The 15735-nt window shown below is 36.8% G+C and overlaps 1 protein-coding gene across 12 annotated transcripts in view; it reads right to left on the reverse strand.

The window, feature by feature from the left end:
• Positions 1-15735, reverse strand: part of HERC1 (HECT and RLD domain containing E3 ubiquitin protein ligase family member 1) — a 183827-nt gene that overhangs the window by 40094 nt on the left and 127998 nt on the right. For 10 of the 12 annotated variants that reach the window (XM_049104117.1, XM_049104126.1, XM_049104128.1 and 7 more), the window contains exons 39-47: positions 15474-15672; positions 13058-13218; positions 6615-6731; positions 6182-6413; positions 4977-5101; positions 3577-3797; positions 2361-2633; positions 1560-1608; positions 671-871 (exon numbers count right to left, since the gene is read on the reverse strand). In XM_049104117.1, coding sequence (XP_048960074.1) covers positions 671-871; positions 1560-1608; positions 2361-2633; positions 3577-3797; positions 4977-5101; positions 6182-6413; positions 6615-6731; positions 13058-13218; positions 15474-15672 — 1578 coding nt within the window. The remainder of the gene's footprint in view (positions 1-670; positions 872-1559; positions 1609-2360; positions 2634-3576; positions 3798-4976; positions 5102-6181; positions 6414-6614; positions 6732-13057; positions 13219-15473; positions 15673-15735) is intronic. The other 2 variants (XM_049104122.1, XM_049104119.1) reach the window with 2 other exon arrangements.

Here is a 15735-nt window from a genome sequence, read left to right on the forward strand (position 1 = left end):
TATTTTTTGCTGTTTCATTTCTACTGATACTAACAAATACCGAAATACGTAGTTTTTAAAATATGCTTTTAGGGCAGCCCAGGTGGCTCAGCGGTTTAGCGCCGCCTTCAGCCCAGGGTGTGATCCTGGAGTCCCGGGATCAAGTCCCACATCGGGTTCCCTGCACAGAGCCTGCTTCTCCCTCTGCCTGTGTCTCTGTCTCTCTGTGTCTCATGAATAAATAAATAAAATCTTTAAAAAAAATAAAAATAAAATAAAATTTGTTTAAAAAAGATAAATAAAAATAAAATATGCTTTGAGTATAACAGAAAGGGCTGAGTCACCAAAACTAATTATTTTATATTCCCAATAGCAAAAGTTTCCCATACACTCTCTCTCTTTCTCTCTCTCACACACACACACACAAAAGACTGAAAAATTGTTTTTTGTCAGCTCTAGGATTCCCTCATCACAAAGTCAAAAAAAGAATTGTATTCATATACTTTATAAGTTTTCTATCACTTCAGTATTTCATAAAAACAAAAAAATAAAAAATACATTATACCTTCAAAATGTTAAAACAACTGGCCAAGATACTTGTTGGGGTGGAACAATGTGATTATTTACCTAGTCTAAGAAACAAATTAATACAGACTGTATAAAATCCATGCCAATTAGCATTTCAGTTTACCTATCTGCATGAGAGTCTCTTCCATACTGTTGGTAGCTGTTACCATCGCTACTGATGCTCCCAAAGGATCACTGTCAGGGAACTGAACTGGTTCTGGTACAATGCGCCGATCATTTAAACCAAGTGGTCCAGCAAGTAATTCAAATTCTTCTTCACCTGTTAGCTTTTCATCCTCATCAACATCCAACATGTCCCAGTCTTCTGGAATTTAAATAAATAAATGTATGGTGTGTGAATATAAACATGACATAACTCTGCTGGCAATGGTTACTGACATATGTCTAAAATGCAGATGGATGGAAAGCCCAGTGCCCACAAAATAAACTATGGCACTGTCTCCTCATGACCCAACTAAACTGCACTCCTGAGGCATAGTGAGAGTCTAAGGGAAAGGGAGTCAGAGCAATCAAACCCACTTAAAGCAACAGCAAATGTTATAGCTGGTAATGGAGATTTCAACTAATAAAAGCTGTCGTTATGGGGCCAACAAAGAGTTCTTAATCCTGTCTATAATCATTAGAGAATTAGTTATTTCAAGTAAATGAATGCTCCAGATAAATTCATGCTGCTTTCAACTTTTTATCTTTTACTTTCTTTAATTATGATGGAAATTCAAAATGTACGACATACTTCTCCAACTTCGAAAAATAAAATGCCATGCGGAAATTAACATTCTGTGGTCAAGCTAGTGTTTGAACCTAGTATTTTCCTTTAGTTTTTAGAACTAGGGCTATTGCTTTCAAACTACCCTTGAGCTTTTTAGAGAAAACTTTAAGTTAACATGTACCTAAATATAAACACACATAAAGGTAAATTTTAGTAACAGATGTTAAAGCAGAAGGTATATATAAAAATACATGTAAAATAAAGACGCTCTCAAAACAACTACCTTCATACACACTGTCCTGCTTGCCAATTAGATCTGGAGCTTGTCCCTTGTACCTGCACCAAACATGAAGAACATTGTATTTTTATACAAAACAGTTAGTACCCAAAAATGCAAATTAAAGCATTAGAACATTTTAAAAGGTCATTAATAAAGCAACACAAAATAAAAGTGTTTCATGTTAGGAGCTAATGAAAACTACTGGTAGGTACACACATGCTTACAAAAACCAAGGACTATTTTACCAAATTTCTGAGGAGGTTTCTGGGTCACCTACAACAACTCTTAATCAAAACCTATTCCAGAACGCCTTAAAGATTTTAAGAGTTGACAATAAGGGCAAAAACCCTACTCACTATATATTACTTGCTATTCAAGGATATAAAGAAGTAATATTTTCATGGAAGCTCATTTAATCTAAACTATTTTTTCATCAATAAAAAGATTTTAATTAAGAGGTCAAAAACAGGGTAAAAAACACCAATGAGAAAAGCTGACAAGAAGCTCCTGAAGGTTAAGGCAAAGACTCTGCCCAGAGCTTCCCAACAAGTCAAAGATTAACAGAAGCAAACTCCAGTGAAGAATCTGTTCCCAGCAACTGCTGCTAGGCTACAGACTCCCAATTCTGACAAAACATGAATTCCTAAACCTCTTCTACCCTTCCCATCCTGGGTTCAGTAATCATGGGATTTAGGAAAGGTTAAGCGTAACTCCTCACATTAAAAAAGCTGTGATTTCCATGTCTTAATGAGATATAGTTTATACTCTTCATATAGAGGGCTTCAATAGCTATACAATTTCAAGGTACCTTTCAGAACTTGTTGTCTTAGATTTGGTCTTCAGGGCTAAGTACTTTTCCCTGCAGCTGCCACAGAGCAGGTAGTATGGATTTCCACTCCCACATTCACCACCAAACCAGCCATCCACGTAGGAGCCATTGCTGCGATAGCCCTGGCGGTTTGCACTGCGCCCACAGCCAGGGTGGTTTCTCTTCATGTGCTGATTGAAGCTGACGACGCTGCATTCACATAGTTCACACACCACCACTTCTTCCCTGTCTTCAGACTCACAAACATGCTGCACAAAATTTCATATCAAATTATTAGTCAATTTAACATAAAATTAAGAAGAGGAAAATATATATTTATATAGCAATGACTTTTGTTTACATATGCTGGAATTTTTGCAGGATGTTCATTAATGTTACACAACAAATTCCTTGCAAATCAGAATTTAGATCTCATGATCTGAAGGTATTCTTTGCCCTTTCTCAATCTAATAAGTTATAATAAAGGTAACTCACTATCCTACGAAGAAGAGTTAATAAAAATGACATTTAGCCCTATCTCAAATGACTTTTAAAAAAATCCTTCTAGTAAAACTACCTTTCATCTGGTCATAACATGCATATCTATTACCTGAATTTCTAAGAAGGGATTTGGATTCATTTATCTTATTAACTTAATATAGTAGGTGCTCCTTTCTGTAAGACCTAGATTCATGACGTTTTCAGTCTCCCTGCTACCAAAGCATAATGCTAAACAATGAAAACATACAAACCCACCATGTACCCTGCCCCTGGAGGGAGGTAAGTTATAAAACCTAGGTGGTACTGGTTCTTAGAATGAGGCATTATAGTGATTAAATGGAACCTATGAAGGAGAAGAGCATGCATTCAGATAGCAAGTCGAGCACAGCAGCCATGTTCTATACCCAGCAGAGCTGACTAGGACCTGGTGTAATGTACTTCTGATATTAAAATCAAATATTACCATAATATGGCTCTATCCATCTAGTCTGGGGAGAGAAGCAATAAAATCGCACAGAGAAAGCAAGAGAGATTTTTTTCTTAGTAGTTTGTAGATATCAAAGTAACTTCAAGTGTTAGAGCCCCAAACTTTAGATGAGATGTAAGACTTTTCAGAGTGTAACAACTCTAGGCAAGGCTATTGTTAATAAGCTGTATGAACAGGAGGGCAGGAAAATAAGTCAGAGCAGCCCCCGCTGCAATCACACACACCCAGGTAGGCCAATCCAGTACCTCTGGGATCCACATTCCCAGAATATCATTGTCACTGGTCAGGTCTTGTCCAAACATAGCTTCCATCGCTTCATCATCAAGATCAATTTCCAATTCCTCATCTAAATTAAAGTCATACAACGCCCCTGGGTCTTGCTGCAAAGATATTCCTTCTCTCCGACTTTGATTCCTGTGGGCCTGCACAGAGCGGTATAACCCCGCTCAGAACAAAACAAAAAAGGCATTTTATTTGCATGTATAAAGTAATTCTGAATATTCCGCCAGTTCTTCTTTTTTTTTTATTTTATTTTATTTTTTTTTATTTTGCCAGTTCTTAACTGCCATACACGCAGGTAAGAGCCTAGCTCAGCTGATTTACTGGACTCCAACCATAAACATAAAATTTTACCTATCACATGTGTTTCCTCTTCTGTAAAATGGGTAAGAGCACTCATACCTCAAAGGGCTGTTAATAGGTTTAAATAAAATAATCCATGTAAAATTCTTTATAATGTAATACAGAAAAACACTCATAAATATGGGCTGTTTATTATTCTTTTTTTTTAATTTTTATTTATTTATGATAGTCACAGAGAGAGAGAGAGAGAGAGGCAGAGACACAGGCAGAGGGAGAAGCAGGCTCCATGCACCAGGAGCCCGACGTGGGATTCGATCCTGGTCTCCAGGATCGCGCCCTGGGCCAAAGGCAGGCGCTAAACCGCTGCGCCACCCAGGGATCCCTGTTTATTATTCTTTTAGGTTTTTTTTTTTTTTTTAAATTAGTCCCTTTCATTATATATTAACTGTAGATTCTATATTTTCTAGCTCAGTCTCAACTCCTCTGTTGCCATAAATAATTGAAAAATTATTTTGGAAAATATGTTCCCTATAAATTACACTTCATACATCTAGAGCATAATCCTGGAAGTATTTTACTAAAGTAACAATGGAATTTCTTTTTGCTTATTGAGGGCCTTACCTAGTAGACTAGCCCTAAGGCCCTGAGCACATCAGAAAATCCCGTGCCTACTTTGGCACAGTGTCCTTTTCAGTTCCTTCTCACTATTAATGTTAAATTTTAAACATGCATCTTCACTTTTTAAAGTATAAATTGCTTGACGTCAAAGAGAGTATTTACAAAAAATCTCAGTATTTACAAGTAACCAGTATAGACTTTTGTACCCAGAGGAAGCTTAAAAATAAATCTATAAACATATGCTGTGATTTCTTTGCAAAATTATGTAAATAGGTAGAAAAATGCAAAAAGTTGCTCTGTTATTGTGGAGGAATTGAGTGCTTAGTAGGATTAGTTTATAACTTCTTTAATGTTGCTTTCACACTGACCTTAAAAGACAAACTATATGACTTCTAGCAACAGAAGGATGTGAAACATTAATTACCTGCTCTTGCTAGCAATGTGCGAGCAGCTAAATCAAACTTGTGCCTTCTTGTTACAGCTGAGCGACCCCTAGCTGGCGGTCCACTTCCAGAAGCTGCATTCTCTGTATGGTCCAGATTATCAGGGCTACAAGTGCAAATTAGAAAGCAACACAAATTTGTAAGTACTATAAATATAAATGGAAAGCACAGGCACAAGCTGGCTTATGGTATTGCTTTGTCCTCCAAATATTACCAAGAATAGAATATATTTACAAAAAAACAAACATATTTGTCCTTGGTAAAGCTCCTAAAATATAAATGTCATATTGCCCTAAGCAGTAATTTTATCTATTTTTTAAACTTTTTAAAATTTTTTTAAATAGGCTGTATGCCCAATATAAAACTTGAACTCATGACCCCAAGATCAAGAGTTATATGCTCCACTGATTGAGCCAGCCAGGCGCCCCTATTTGATTTTAAATTATGCCAACAAGGAAATGATGCCTACTGTATGTTCAAATCCAAATAAAAATCAATAGTCTTAACTAAATTCTAAATGATCAAATATTTAAAATTTGAAATGATTGAGAATTCCTGCCTCCGAGAAACATATTTCAAAATAACTTATGCAAATATCCCCTGAGTCTGTCAGAAAAAGACTGCCTATTACAGAAGATACAAGGCTTGTTAACCAATGACTTTATGGGCTACAATGAAGAATGAAGACAAAGTTGTAAGAAGTACTAAAGGGGAAAGATTTTAGTTAAAAACTGTATTTTAGTACATCTCATCTTAGGCTATGCATTATCACAGAATTCTATTTACAATTTAAAAAATAGTGTATTGTACTGGATATTAAAGACTAATAAATAAGAGATGAAAATATAAATCTATATTAAGAAAAGATTTAAAAGTCTATTTCTACAGACTGCATTAAACCAATGTCCAATTGGGGGAGTGGCAGACAGAGGGAGAGGGAGAAGCAGGTCCCTTAACACGTTAATCAAGGAGCCTGATCCCAGTACCCTGGGATCATGACCTGAACTGAAGGCAGATGTTTAACCAAATGAGCCACTTGGGCACCCTTCAAACATCCATCTTTACATTTATGTCTAGTTATCAACTTTACACACCATTAGAAGCATCTATGAAGGGGAAAAAATGGGACCTTTGGAAGCACCATTTATACCACATAAAACAGAAATACAGAAATTGGAATGCTCACCTTTCACTAAAGCCTTCTTCCATTTCAGCAGCATCAGCTGATGGTATGTCTCCTGGTGACTGCAAATAACAGGGCTCATTTGACTTCCCACCACTGCCTAGGACTGCTGCTCCGTGCCTTGAGTCTGCTGTGCTACCTGACTGGGGCTCCTCCTCATCCTCATGCCCAGGGTGCTCTATCATCCACATGGCAAGGACAGTGATGTTCTGGGCATCAGCCTCTCCTCGAGCACCTGAACAGGAGAAAGACCAAAGTATGATTTGAAGCAACATAATTAGTTATTCATGGTATCACTTTAACAGTGTCTGCTATGATGTCCCTGTAACTGAATCTGCTGCTAAAAAGTTTTATGATCTCTTAAAAAATATTATCACCCTCAATAATATCAGGCTTCTCACATCCACATATACTGATATGTAAAAACTTATCCTACCTGTGGCTTCCATGGCTTTGGCAATCTGCCGGAGGGAGAACCCCATTTCCAGCAAGGGTACTGCAATTGCTGGAGGAGGTGGAGAAGTTGAAAGTCTACTGCTGGGGTCTGACAAGGCTGAGACAAAAGAGAGAATAAAAGCCTGTATCACTACATATCATGAGTAAAAAGTGTCCTTATACTTATGTAAGTACCCAATTTCTTAATACTGTCCAAATTTAATGAAATTTTTTTCCTATTAAAAATTTGTTGGGTATTTGGGTGGCTTAGTCAGTTAAGTGTCCAACTGTTGATTTCTGTTCAGGCCATGATTAACCTGTGATTAAGTTAGAGCTAATATGATTATGTTACAACTTTTTAAGGTTTTTCATAAAGCTAACAAAATAAAACTGCTAAAAATGTTAAATATTTATTTTGAAATACTTTCTTACTTAAAAAATTTCAAACAACAGAAATTTGCAAGCATAGTACAAAAGAATTCTTTTACCACTGAACCACTAAAAAGTAAGTAAGTAGGAGACATGATGCTCCAACTTCCCTTATACTCCAACATATTAACTCCTACAAATAAGGACACTGTTCTGCATAACACACCATCAAAGTCAGGAAATTAACAATGTCAACATCTAAACCAGATCATCCCATTCTAGTTTTATCGGAAGTCTTGATAACGTTATTTACAGCAAAGGATCCAATCCAGGATCATCCTTGCACTTAGTTTTCATATCTCTTCAGTCTCCTTCAATCATTTTGATACTTTGAAGATTACAGACCAGTTGTATGATAGGAAGTCTCTCAATTTGGGTTTGTCTGATGTCTCTTCATGATTAGATCCAGGTTGTGCTTTTTGGCAGAGGTACCACAAAAGCAATGTTGCCTTCTACTCACTGCATTTTATTAGATGGTACATGATTTCAATTTGTTACATTACTGGTGATGCTAACTTTGATCACTTGAGTTAAGGTGGTATCTGCCAGGTTTCTGCAGTATAAAAGTATTCTTACCCCTTGTAATAAATATTTGTTGGGAGGAACTATGAGAATATATAAATATCCCATTCCTCACCAAAGTTAGACTCAGTAGCATCCATTACTGTTTACTGGCTGAATTAATTATTGTTATGATGATGGCTGACAAATGAGGATTTTTTTCTAATTCTATCATTGCTTTCAGGTATATCAGTCTCCTTTCTCCATTAGTATAGGGTTACAGATTCTCATTGTATTCATGGGTTATTATATGTTTCTATAATTATGACAATTTTGATGCTCCAAACATTCCAGATTTGGCTTCTGGAAGTCCCTTCAATCTGGTTTCTATATCCTTGAGGCATGTGTCCATCATTCTGAGTACTTTATCATTTTCTGGCACGAGCTATTCCAAGTTCATCTCATACTTAACCCTTAAATCAACCATTTCTGCCAGGAGACCAGAGTTCCCTTTTAGTAGAGAATGGTAAAAAGAATACAGGATCTTGGCACTTGGTGTGCTTACTGCTACTAAAGCATCACTGTTCCTGGGCCCCCTCGGTGGACAGTGCTGATAGAAGCCCTCTGTACCCTGGATGGCCCTGATCCTTGGTGCTGAGCTATGTGGACTCCAATACCCTAAGCCAGGCCACTCCCACAGACAAAAGTTTCCTTCACTCCAGTCTGACTGATACTCCCAATCTGGACCACTATCCTGTTGGCATGAAAGCCTACCTACCTTGGCTCCCTTAATGTTTTTGAATTGAATTAGGAAGGAAAGAAGAAGGAAGCAGGGAGAGTGACAATTATCAGTTTTGCTTAAAACATGTTACTACTGGGGCACCTGGGTGGCTCAGTGGTTGAGCATCTGCCTTTGGCTCAGGTTGTGATCCCGGGGTCCTGACATTGAGTCTCACATTAGGTTCCCAGCACAGGGAGCCTGATCCTCCTCTGCCCATGTCTCTGCCTCTCTGTGTGTGTGTGTGTCTCTCTCATGAATAAATAAATAAAATCTTAAAAAAAAAGTCACTACTGCTACAGTGGTTTTAGTCCTGATACATCTGATGGACTTCTACTTCTAGCCATGATGGATTAAGACAGACTGGATTTATCTTCACCTTAACAACTAAAAGAAGAGATGAAATATATCAAATGATGGTCTGTAGACACTGGACAACAGGCTGTATAGGACAGTGATCCTGAGAGATGGAAATCAAATTAGGCAATGTGTAAGACTGACTCAGCCTGTTTCCTGGAGAGAATTTCCAAGCTGCAGTTCAGGAAGGGCAAGTTCAAGCTAAATTCAGTAGTCTCTTTGAATTGAGGAGACAAAAGTAGAGAATTCAAGGTTGCTAGTATTCACAGGGTAGAATACCAGAAAGCAGAGAGCTGTATGGAAAGAAGAAAGCTGCACTGAAAGCAAACTCCAGAAATGTGCAGAGGGTCTTACTTTTTCTTTCCTTCAAGTCTTCAGCTGATGCTAATGCAGCAGCTATCCAGAGCTAGGGAAAGAATCACCCAGAAATAGCAGGCAGAACAATCCCTGGAGCTCACACAAGGTTGGAAGAATTTGTTACCACAAGCTGGAAAGAAAAACTTCAGTAATACATGTGTCACTGGATAAAATACTAAGTAAGGTATTGATTCAGTGGTGGGGAAAAATTCAGCCAAGCTAAAGGCTGTCCGGTCTTTCCTAACAAAGCTTAAAAAAGAAGCCTTGAGAGATTCAAATTATTTCCAAGTAATTTAACTGTATCCTATCCTAACAAAGCTAAAATATATTTAAATAATTACAAGCTATCCAGCCCCCAATAAGGTAAAATTCACAATGTCTAGTGTCTAATAAAAAATCACCAAACATAAAAAAAAAAACAAGAAAATACAATTCAAAATGAGTAGAAAAACTAGTCAATAGAAACAGACCTAGAAATTAGATAAATGATAAGTAGAAAAGGATACGAAAACAGGTGTAATGTTGCTGGTCATTATTTCTGGGCTCCATATTTGAAAGTTCATCTACTCATTAAAGTTCATTTTTAAATCCAAAATCAATACTCATGATACTTCCAGTGTCATTTACATGCACACAGTGACAAAAACATTTCCGTTTCCTAATACATTTGTTCCCAGCTGAGACAGAACAGGTGATGCTCTACATTTTTGTTTTACAGAGACTGTAAACAAGTCTCTTTTTCATAGTCTATTTAGTGTTCCATGTTATTTTTTTTTTAATTTTTATTTATTTATGATAGTTACAGAGAGAGAGAGGCAGAGACACAGGCAGAGGGAGAAGCAGGCTCCATGCACCGGGAGCCCGATGTGGGATTCGATCCCGGGTCTCCAGGATCGCGCCCTGGGCCAAAGGCAGGCGCCAAACCGCTGCGCCACCCAGGGATCCCTAGTGTTCCATGTTATATACTTGCGCCTTTTGTTGGTGATTTCACTGTTTAAAATGGCCTCCAAGCATAGTGCTGAAATACTATCTAGTATTTATTTCTATGTCCAAGAAGGCTGTATGGAATATGCCTTACATAGAAAATATATGTGTCATATAAATTTCATTCAGGCATGAGTTATGGTGCTCTTGGTCATGAGTTCAATGTTAATGAATCAACAATATATATTAAATATAATGTCTTTAAGTAGAAACACAAATAAAACAAGGTTATATATCAGTTGACAAATTGTGACCAGAAGTTCACAGAAACCTAGCCCTGTATTTTCCTTAGGAGCAATGGTTCAGTTTTCACTAGTTCAGTGTTCATATACTTTATAGACCATCTATTCAAACAATGAGAACTGTTATTCCATGTATTTGATACGGCAGAGAAAAGATGAAGCAGGTTAAAAAAACAAAGATTTAAAAAAAAAAAACCTACACTGAACTGCTAGTTATGAAAACAACAATGTCTGAATGGAAAAATACACTGGATGGGATTATGAGCAAATTAGACACTGCAAAAGAAAAGATTAATGAAAAAAAAAAAAGAAAGAAAAGATTAATGACCAGAAGACACAACAAAAACTACAAAAAATGGAAACATACAGAAAAAAGACATTACAAAATAAAAGCATCAGTGATCTGTGGGACAATCTCCAGTTTGTGGGACAAACTCCAAGCATAAGAAAACTGAAGAAAGCTACATCAGGGCAGGTCACAATCAAATTGCTTAAGCCCAGTGATAAAACAAAACAAAACAAAACAAAACAAAAATTTAAGGCACCCAGAGAAAAAGGCACATTATGTCAAGATTTGAATGATAGAAAACTTATCATTGGAAACAATGCAAGATGGTAGAGGATCTTAAAGTACTGAAAGGAAAACACTGTCAATCTAGAATTCTGTACCCAGTGAAAATATTTTTTAAAAATGAAGGTAAAATAAACTCTTTCAGATATTTAAGAGCCAAAAGAATCCATCACTAGCAGACCATTACAAGAAATATTAAAGGGAAAGCAGAAAGAAGTGATACCACATGAAAATCTGGATCTACATAAAGTAATAAAGTCTCTCAGAACTTGTAATTATGTGGGTAAATATAAAATACTTTAGTTTTCAAACCTCTTGAAGAGATGACTGGCTATTTACAGTAAAAATAATAACAATGTAGTGGTGCTGGGTGGCTCAGTCAGTTAGGTGTCTGATTCTTGATTTTAACTCAGGTCATGATCTCAGGGTTGTGAGATCAAGCCCTGCATCAGACTCCAAGCTCAGTGGGGAATCTGCTTGAGATTCCCTCTGTCCCTCTCCCTCTTCCCTGACCCAGCCTCTAAAAATAAATAAATAAATCTTTAAAAAAATAATAACAATGTATTAAAGTTCAAAGACTGAGAAAGGAAAGGAAATAAAAGCATACCACTGTCAGTTTTGTGGTTTTTTTAAAAATACACATGAAGTGGTATAACATTACTTGAAGGTAGCCTATGATAATTAAACATATATAATATACATTTGAAAGTAAACTCTAAAAATGCCATATAAAGTATAGCTAACAAGCCAACAAAGGAGATAAAATGAAATAATAAAAATATTAATTTAATCAAAGAAGGTAGAATCAGAGGAAAAAAAGAACAAAAAAGTGGATGTCACAAAGAGACAGATGACAAATTTAAACACAACCACCAATTATCACATTAAATGTGGTCTAAACATACCAATTAAAAGGCATAGGATATCAGGGTGGATTAAAAAGCATGATCCCTACCTTCCCCAAAAAGCAAGACCCAACAATAGGCTACTTTTAAGAAACCTATTTTAAATATAAAGACACAAAATGGTTAAAGGTAAAATGATGGGAGAAGACATATCATCCGAACAATAATTTGAAAAAATAAGAAGTGGCTATATTTATATCAGATAAAGCATATTTAAGGGCAAAGAATATTACTAGGGATAAAGAGAGTCATTTCATAATGATAAAGATATCAATTCATTAAGAAGAAATAAGAATCTTAAATATTTATGTACCTAAAGAGAGTTTTAAAATTCATGAAACAAAAACTAATAAATGAAAGGGGAAAGAAACAAATCCACAATTACAGTCAGAGATTTCAATACTACTCTATTAATAATTGTTAGAGTAAGTAGATCAAATATCAGTAAAGACAAAGAAGACCTGGACAAAGTAATCAACTACCTTGACCTAATCAAAAATTTACAGAACACTCCACTCAACAACAGCATAATATACATTTTTTCCAAGTACACATGGAATATTTATCAAAACAGACCATATTCTGGGCCATAAAATAAGTCTCAACAAATTTAAAAGAATTCAAATTATACAAGGTATGTTCTCTGATAAACAATGAAATTAAAATAGAAATCAGTAAGAGAGACATCTGGAAAATTCCTAAATATTTAGAAACAAGATAACACTTCCAAATGATCCAAATTGTCAAAGAAGATATCCATGGTAAATGAGAAAGTACTTTAAACTGAATGAAAATGAAAACATAGTATCTCAAAATGTGTGGGTTGCATCAAAAGCAATGTTTAAGGGACGCCTGGATGGCTCAGTGGTTGAGCATCTGCCTTCGGCTCAGGGCATGATCCCAGGGTTCTGGGATCAAGTCCTACATCAGGCTCCCCTTGGCAAGCCTGCTTCTCCCTCTGCCTATGTCTCTGCTTCTCTCTCTCTCTGTCTTTCATGAATAAATAAATAAAATCTTTAAAAAAAAAAAAAGCAATGCTTAAGGGAAATTCACAGTACTAAAAATGCCTATGTTAGAAAATAAGAAGGTTCTGATATGACTGATGTAGATAGAGTACACTATTTCTCTCCCAAGTAGCCAAAATTCAATCTACAGCTTCAAAACAGAGAAGACGGTTTAGTTTGATAAGACAAATCCCTCCTTAATTAAAATCACTGCTTTTTCCTTCAATAAGACAAAATACAATGTCCAAGTTACCAAGTTCCACATATCAGGAATGCTAAGAGGTTTAGGTGTCATAGTGCATGACAGCACACACACCTGTGCGGTTTGCTGGCCTTGCGGACTGGGAATCAGGAGAAGTTAAGCTTTGCCTCCTTCCTACTTCATCAGAAGGAGAAGTTGGCAACGATGATATTGGAGGAGTCTGTGCACGACGTGTGGGAAGTACAGTGGTTGTTGGGTAACTGGAAAACATTTGCCTTTAAGAAAACAACAATGGTTAACATTAAAATCCAATTAGAAAATAATATATACATCAGAGTCCTCTTACAGAAGAATATTCAACCTGGAAAACTATCTAAGTTAGCTATAGTTTAATGGAGAGGGAAGAAAGACTCCCAACAATTTTAATAATCATTATCTAATAGGATACTTTTTACTATAAAAGTAGTAATACCGTATTATTTGTTCAGCAAAATACCAGCAACATAGCAGGTGGGGGGAATACAGCAATTAGCAAAATGATTTTAACAAATCCCTGCCTTCATGGAGCTTTCCTTCTACTATAATACCAAGATGACAATAGTATTTTGGTAGGTATACAGTAGTTAGAGAATAAACACTTTAAAATAGCTAACTTACACTTACTTCAAATATAAATTTACTAGCTAGCCATGAAATTATTCCCATGAATAAAGCAATAGTCTATAGGTAAATTATGGAAAGATAACTGCCCAGGCACCCAACACAACTGAAAAACAGCATATGAATGGTAATGCCAGCTGTCGAGAGGGGAAAGGCAAAAGAGAGGCAGCCCTCTCATGTTGAGAAGGCAGACATGACTAAAAAATAAGGTCCAAGAAGATCTTCACTATTTACTCTTGAGATTTGTCCAATAAAACTAATAAGTTTTTAAGCATCAAAAAAGCACTGTCTAGGGCAGCTCCAGTGGCTCAGTGGTTTAGCGCCACCTTCAGCCGAGGGCCTGATCCTGAACACCAGGGATCGAGTCCCATGTCGGGCTCCCTGCATGGAGCCTGCTTCTCCCTCTGCTTGTATCTCTCTCTCTCTCTCTCTCTCTCTCTCTGTATATAATGAATAAATAAATAAAATCTTAAAAAAAAAAAAGTACTGTCTACCCAGTTGAATAACTGATACAACGATATTCACAGAGGGGGCAATTGTTCCTTGATTTTTCTAATGTTAAATGATGTTTAGCCAAGAAGAGACAACTGCAGCTCTAATATGGTCCCAGCCAACAGCAGGTAAATAAAGACTAAGAGGAAACGAGGAGTCACAAGGTCTGTGAAGGCCTGTGAGAACAAGGGAATGTTATTTTACTGGTGAATCCCACCCTTACACTGCACAGCTTAGAAGGTAACAAGGATTAAAAACCATATTAGAATATCCTATTATTCCTCTTTTCCTCCTTTCTTGAACAGAAGCCTCCTGGAACTGTTACTCAAGTGAGAGAGCTACAATGTATGAGGACTAGGCAATGGTAGTTGTCAGGATGAGTACTCCTGCCCAAGACCAGAGCAGTAACTCTCAGTGTGTGGGCTAAGGACAACTGCATCAGAATCACTGGGGACCCTTAATTCAAATGCAAACCGTGTGCCCCACCAGACCTACTGAATGAGACTACAGGGTGATACAGCCAGAGCTTTAAAAAGCCTCCCAGGTGGCTCCTGTGAACACCAAAACATGAGAAGCATTATGCTAATAGCCCCCCTCTCTCTTCTACTGTCAGTATACACACTGGGAATAATAATATCTGTCAATTAAGGGAATGGGGGGAAAAAAATTAAGGGAATGGGGGAAATAAAGAAGAAAAAGGGAGACTAACTATTCTACTGCCCTTTATTTCACTTAAGCCCTAGTTAAGGGAGCTCACAAAACAGTCTCTTCCTAATGATTTTTCTCTCAAAAATGTTCATTTTGTGTATATACCTGGCAAACTGAAGCAAAAAGAAACTTAAACATCATTTGGAATATACAAACCTACTAAAATAAAGTTGGTTGAAGGAGTATCAAAGACATGTTCTTTCATTTGAGTAGACTTATCTTACAATAAGAATAAAAATATAATTAAGAAATTATTCTTAAAAGGGAATTAACCTGAGAAAATGATTTTCATGGAAGTGAGCTCTATCTCAAGGCTCTAATATTAAATACAAGCATTTACTTTTTGAGGAAAAAAATAATCAAAAGCCTAGCCAGGAGAAAAAAAAAGATTATTATAAGGAGATAGACTGCTAGAGTCTCTGATTGTCAGCAGCATGGGCAATAGATCTGGGACCACCACTAAACTGGTCGTGAGACTTTGGGCAAGTTATTAAATTTCTGAGGGACATTCCCAACTTCAGCAAAATGGGTTTGACTCTATGATCTCTTAAGTTCCTTCTAGCTCTAGCTCTAGAATGCTTTTAGACGGGCACACTATTCATAAGAGAGTGATCATGTGTTCAGAACCACAGGCATCAATATGGCAGGTGTTAAAGGTCAACTTCCCTACCTGAGAAGACTAAGTGGCATCACTCCTGGGGATTCAGATGCAGGTACTGTTTCTGTGTCAGTGACTGGAGTGGTCGCAGTTGTGGTGTCCTCCAATGAGCTGCTCATAAAGGAAGTTGTGCTTGAGGCTGATGGGCTAGTGGTAACTGGCGTCTGTGCCTGCTGGGCTTGGTCATTTTCTTCAGCTTGTTGATCAATCTCTATAAACCACAATAAATATTTAAAAAGCAGTAAGGATTTGTTGCTTCACAAGTGACATGTGA

The sequence above is a fragment of the Canis lupus genome, chromosome 30 (assembly GCF_003254725.2).
Source record: "Canis lupus dingo isolate Sandy chromosome 30, ASM325472v2, whole genome shotgun sequence".
In the NCBI taxonomy this organism is placed as follows: Eukaryota; Metazoa; Chordata; class Mammalia; order Carnivora; family Canidae; genus Canis; species Canis lupus.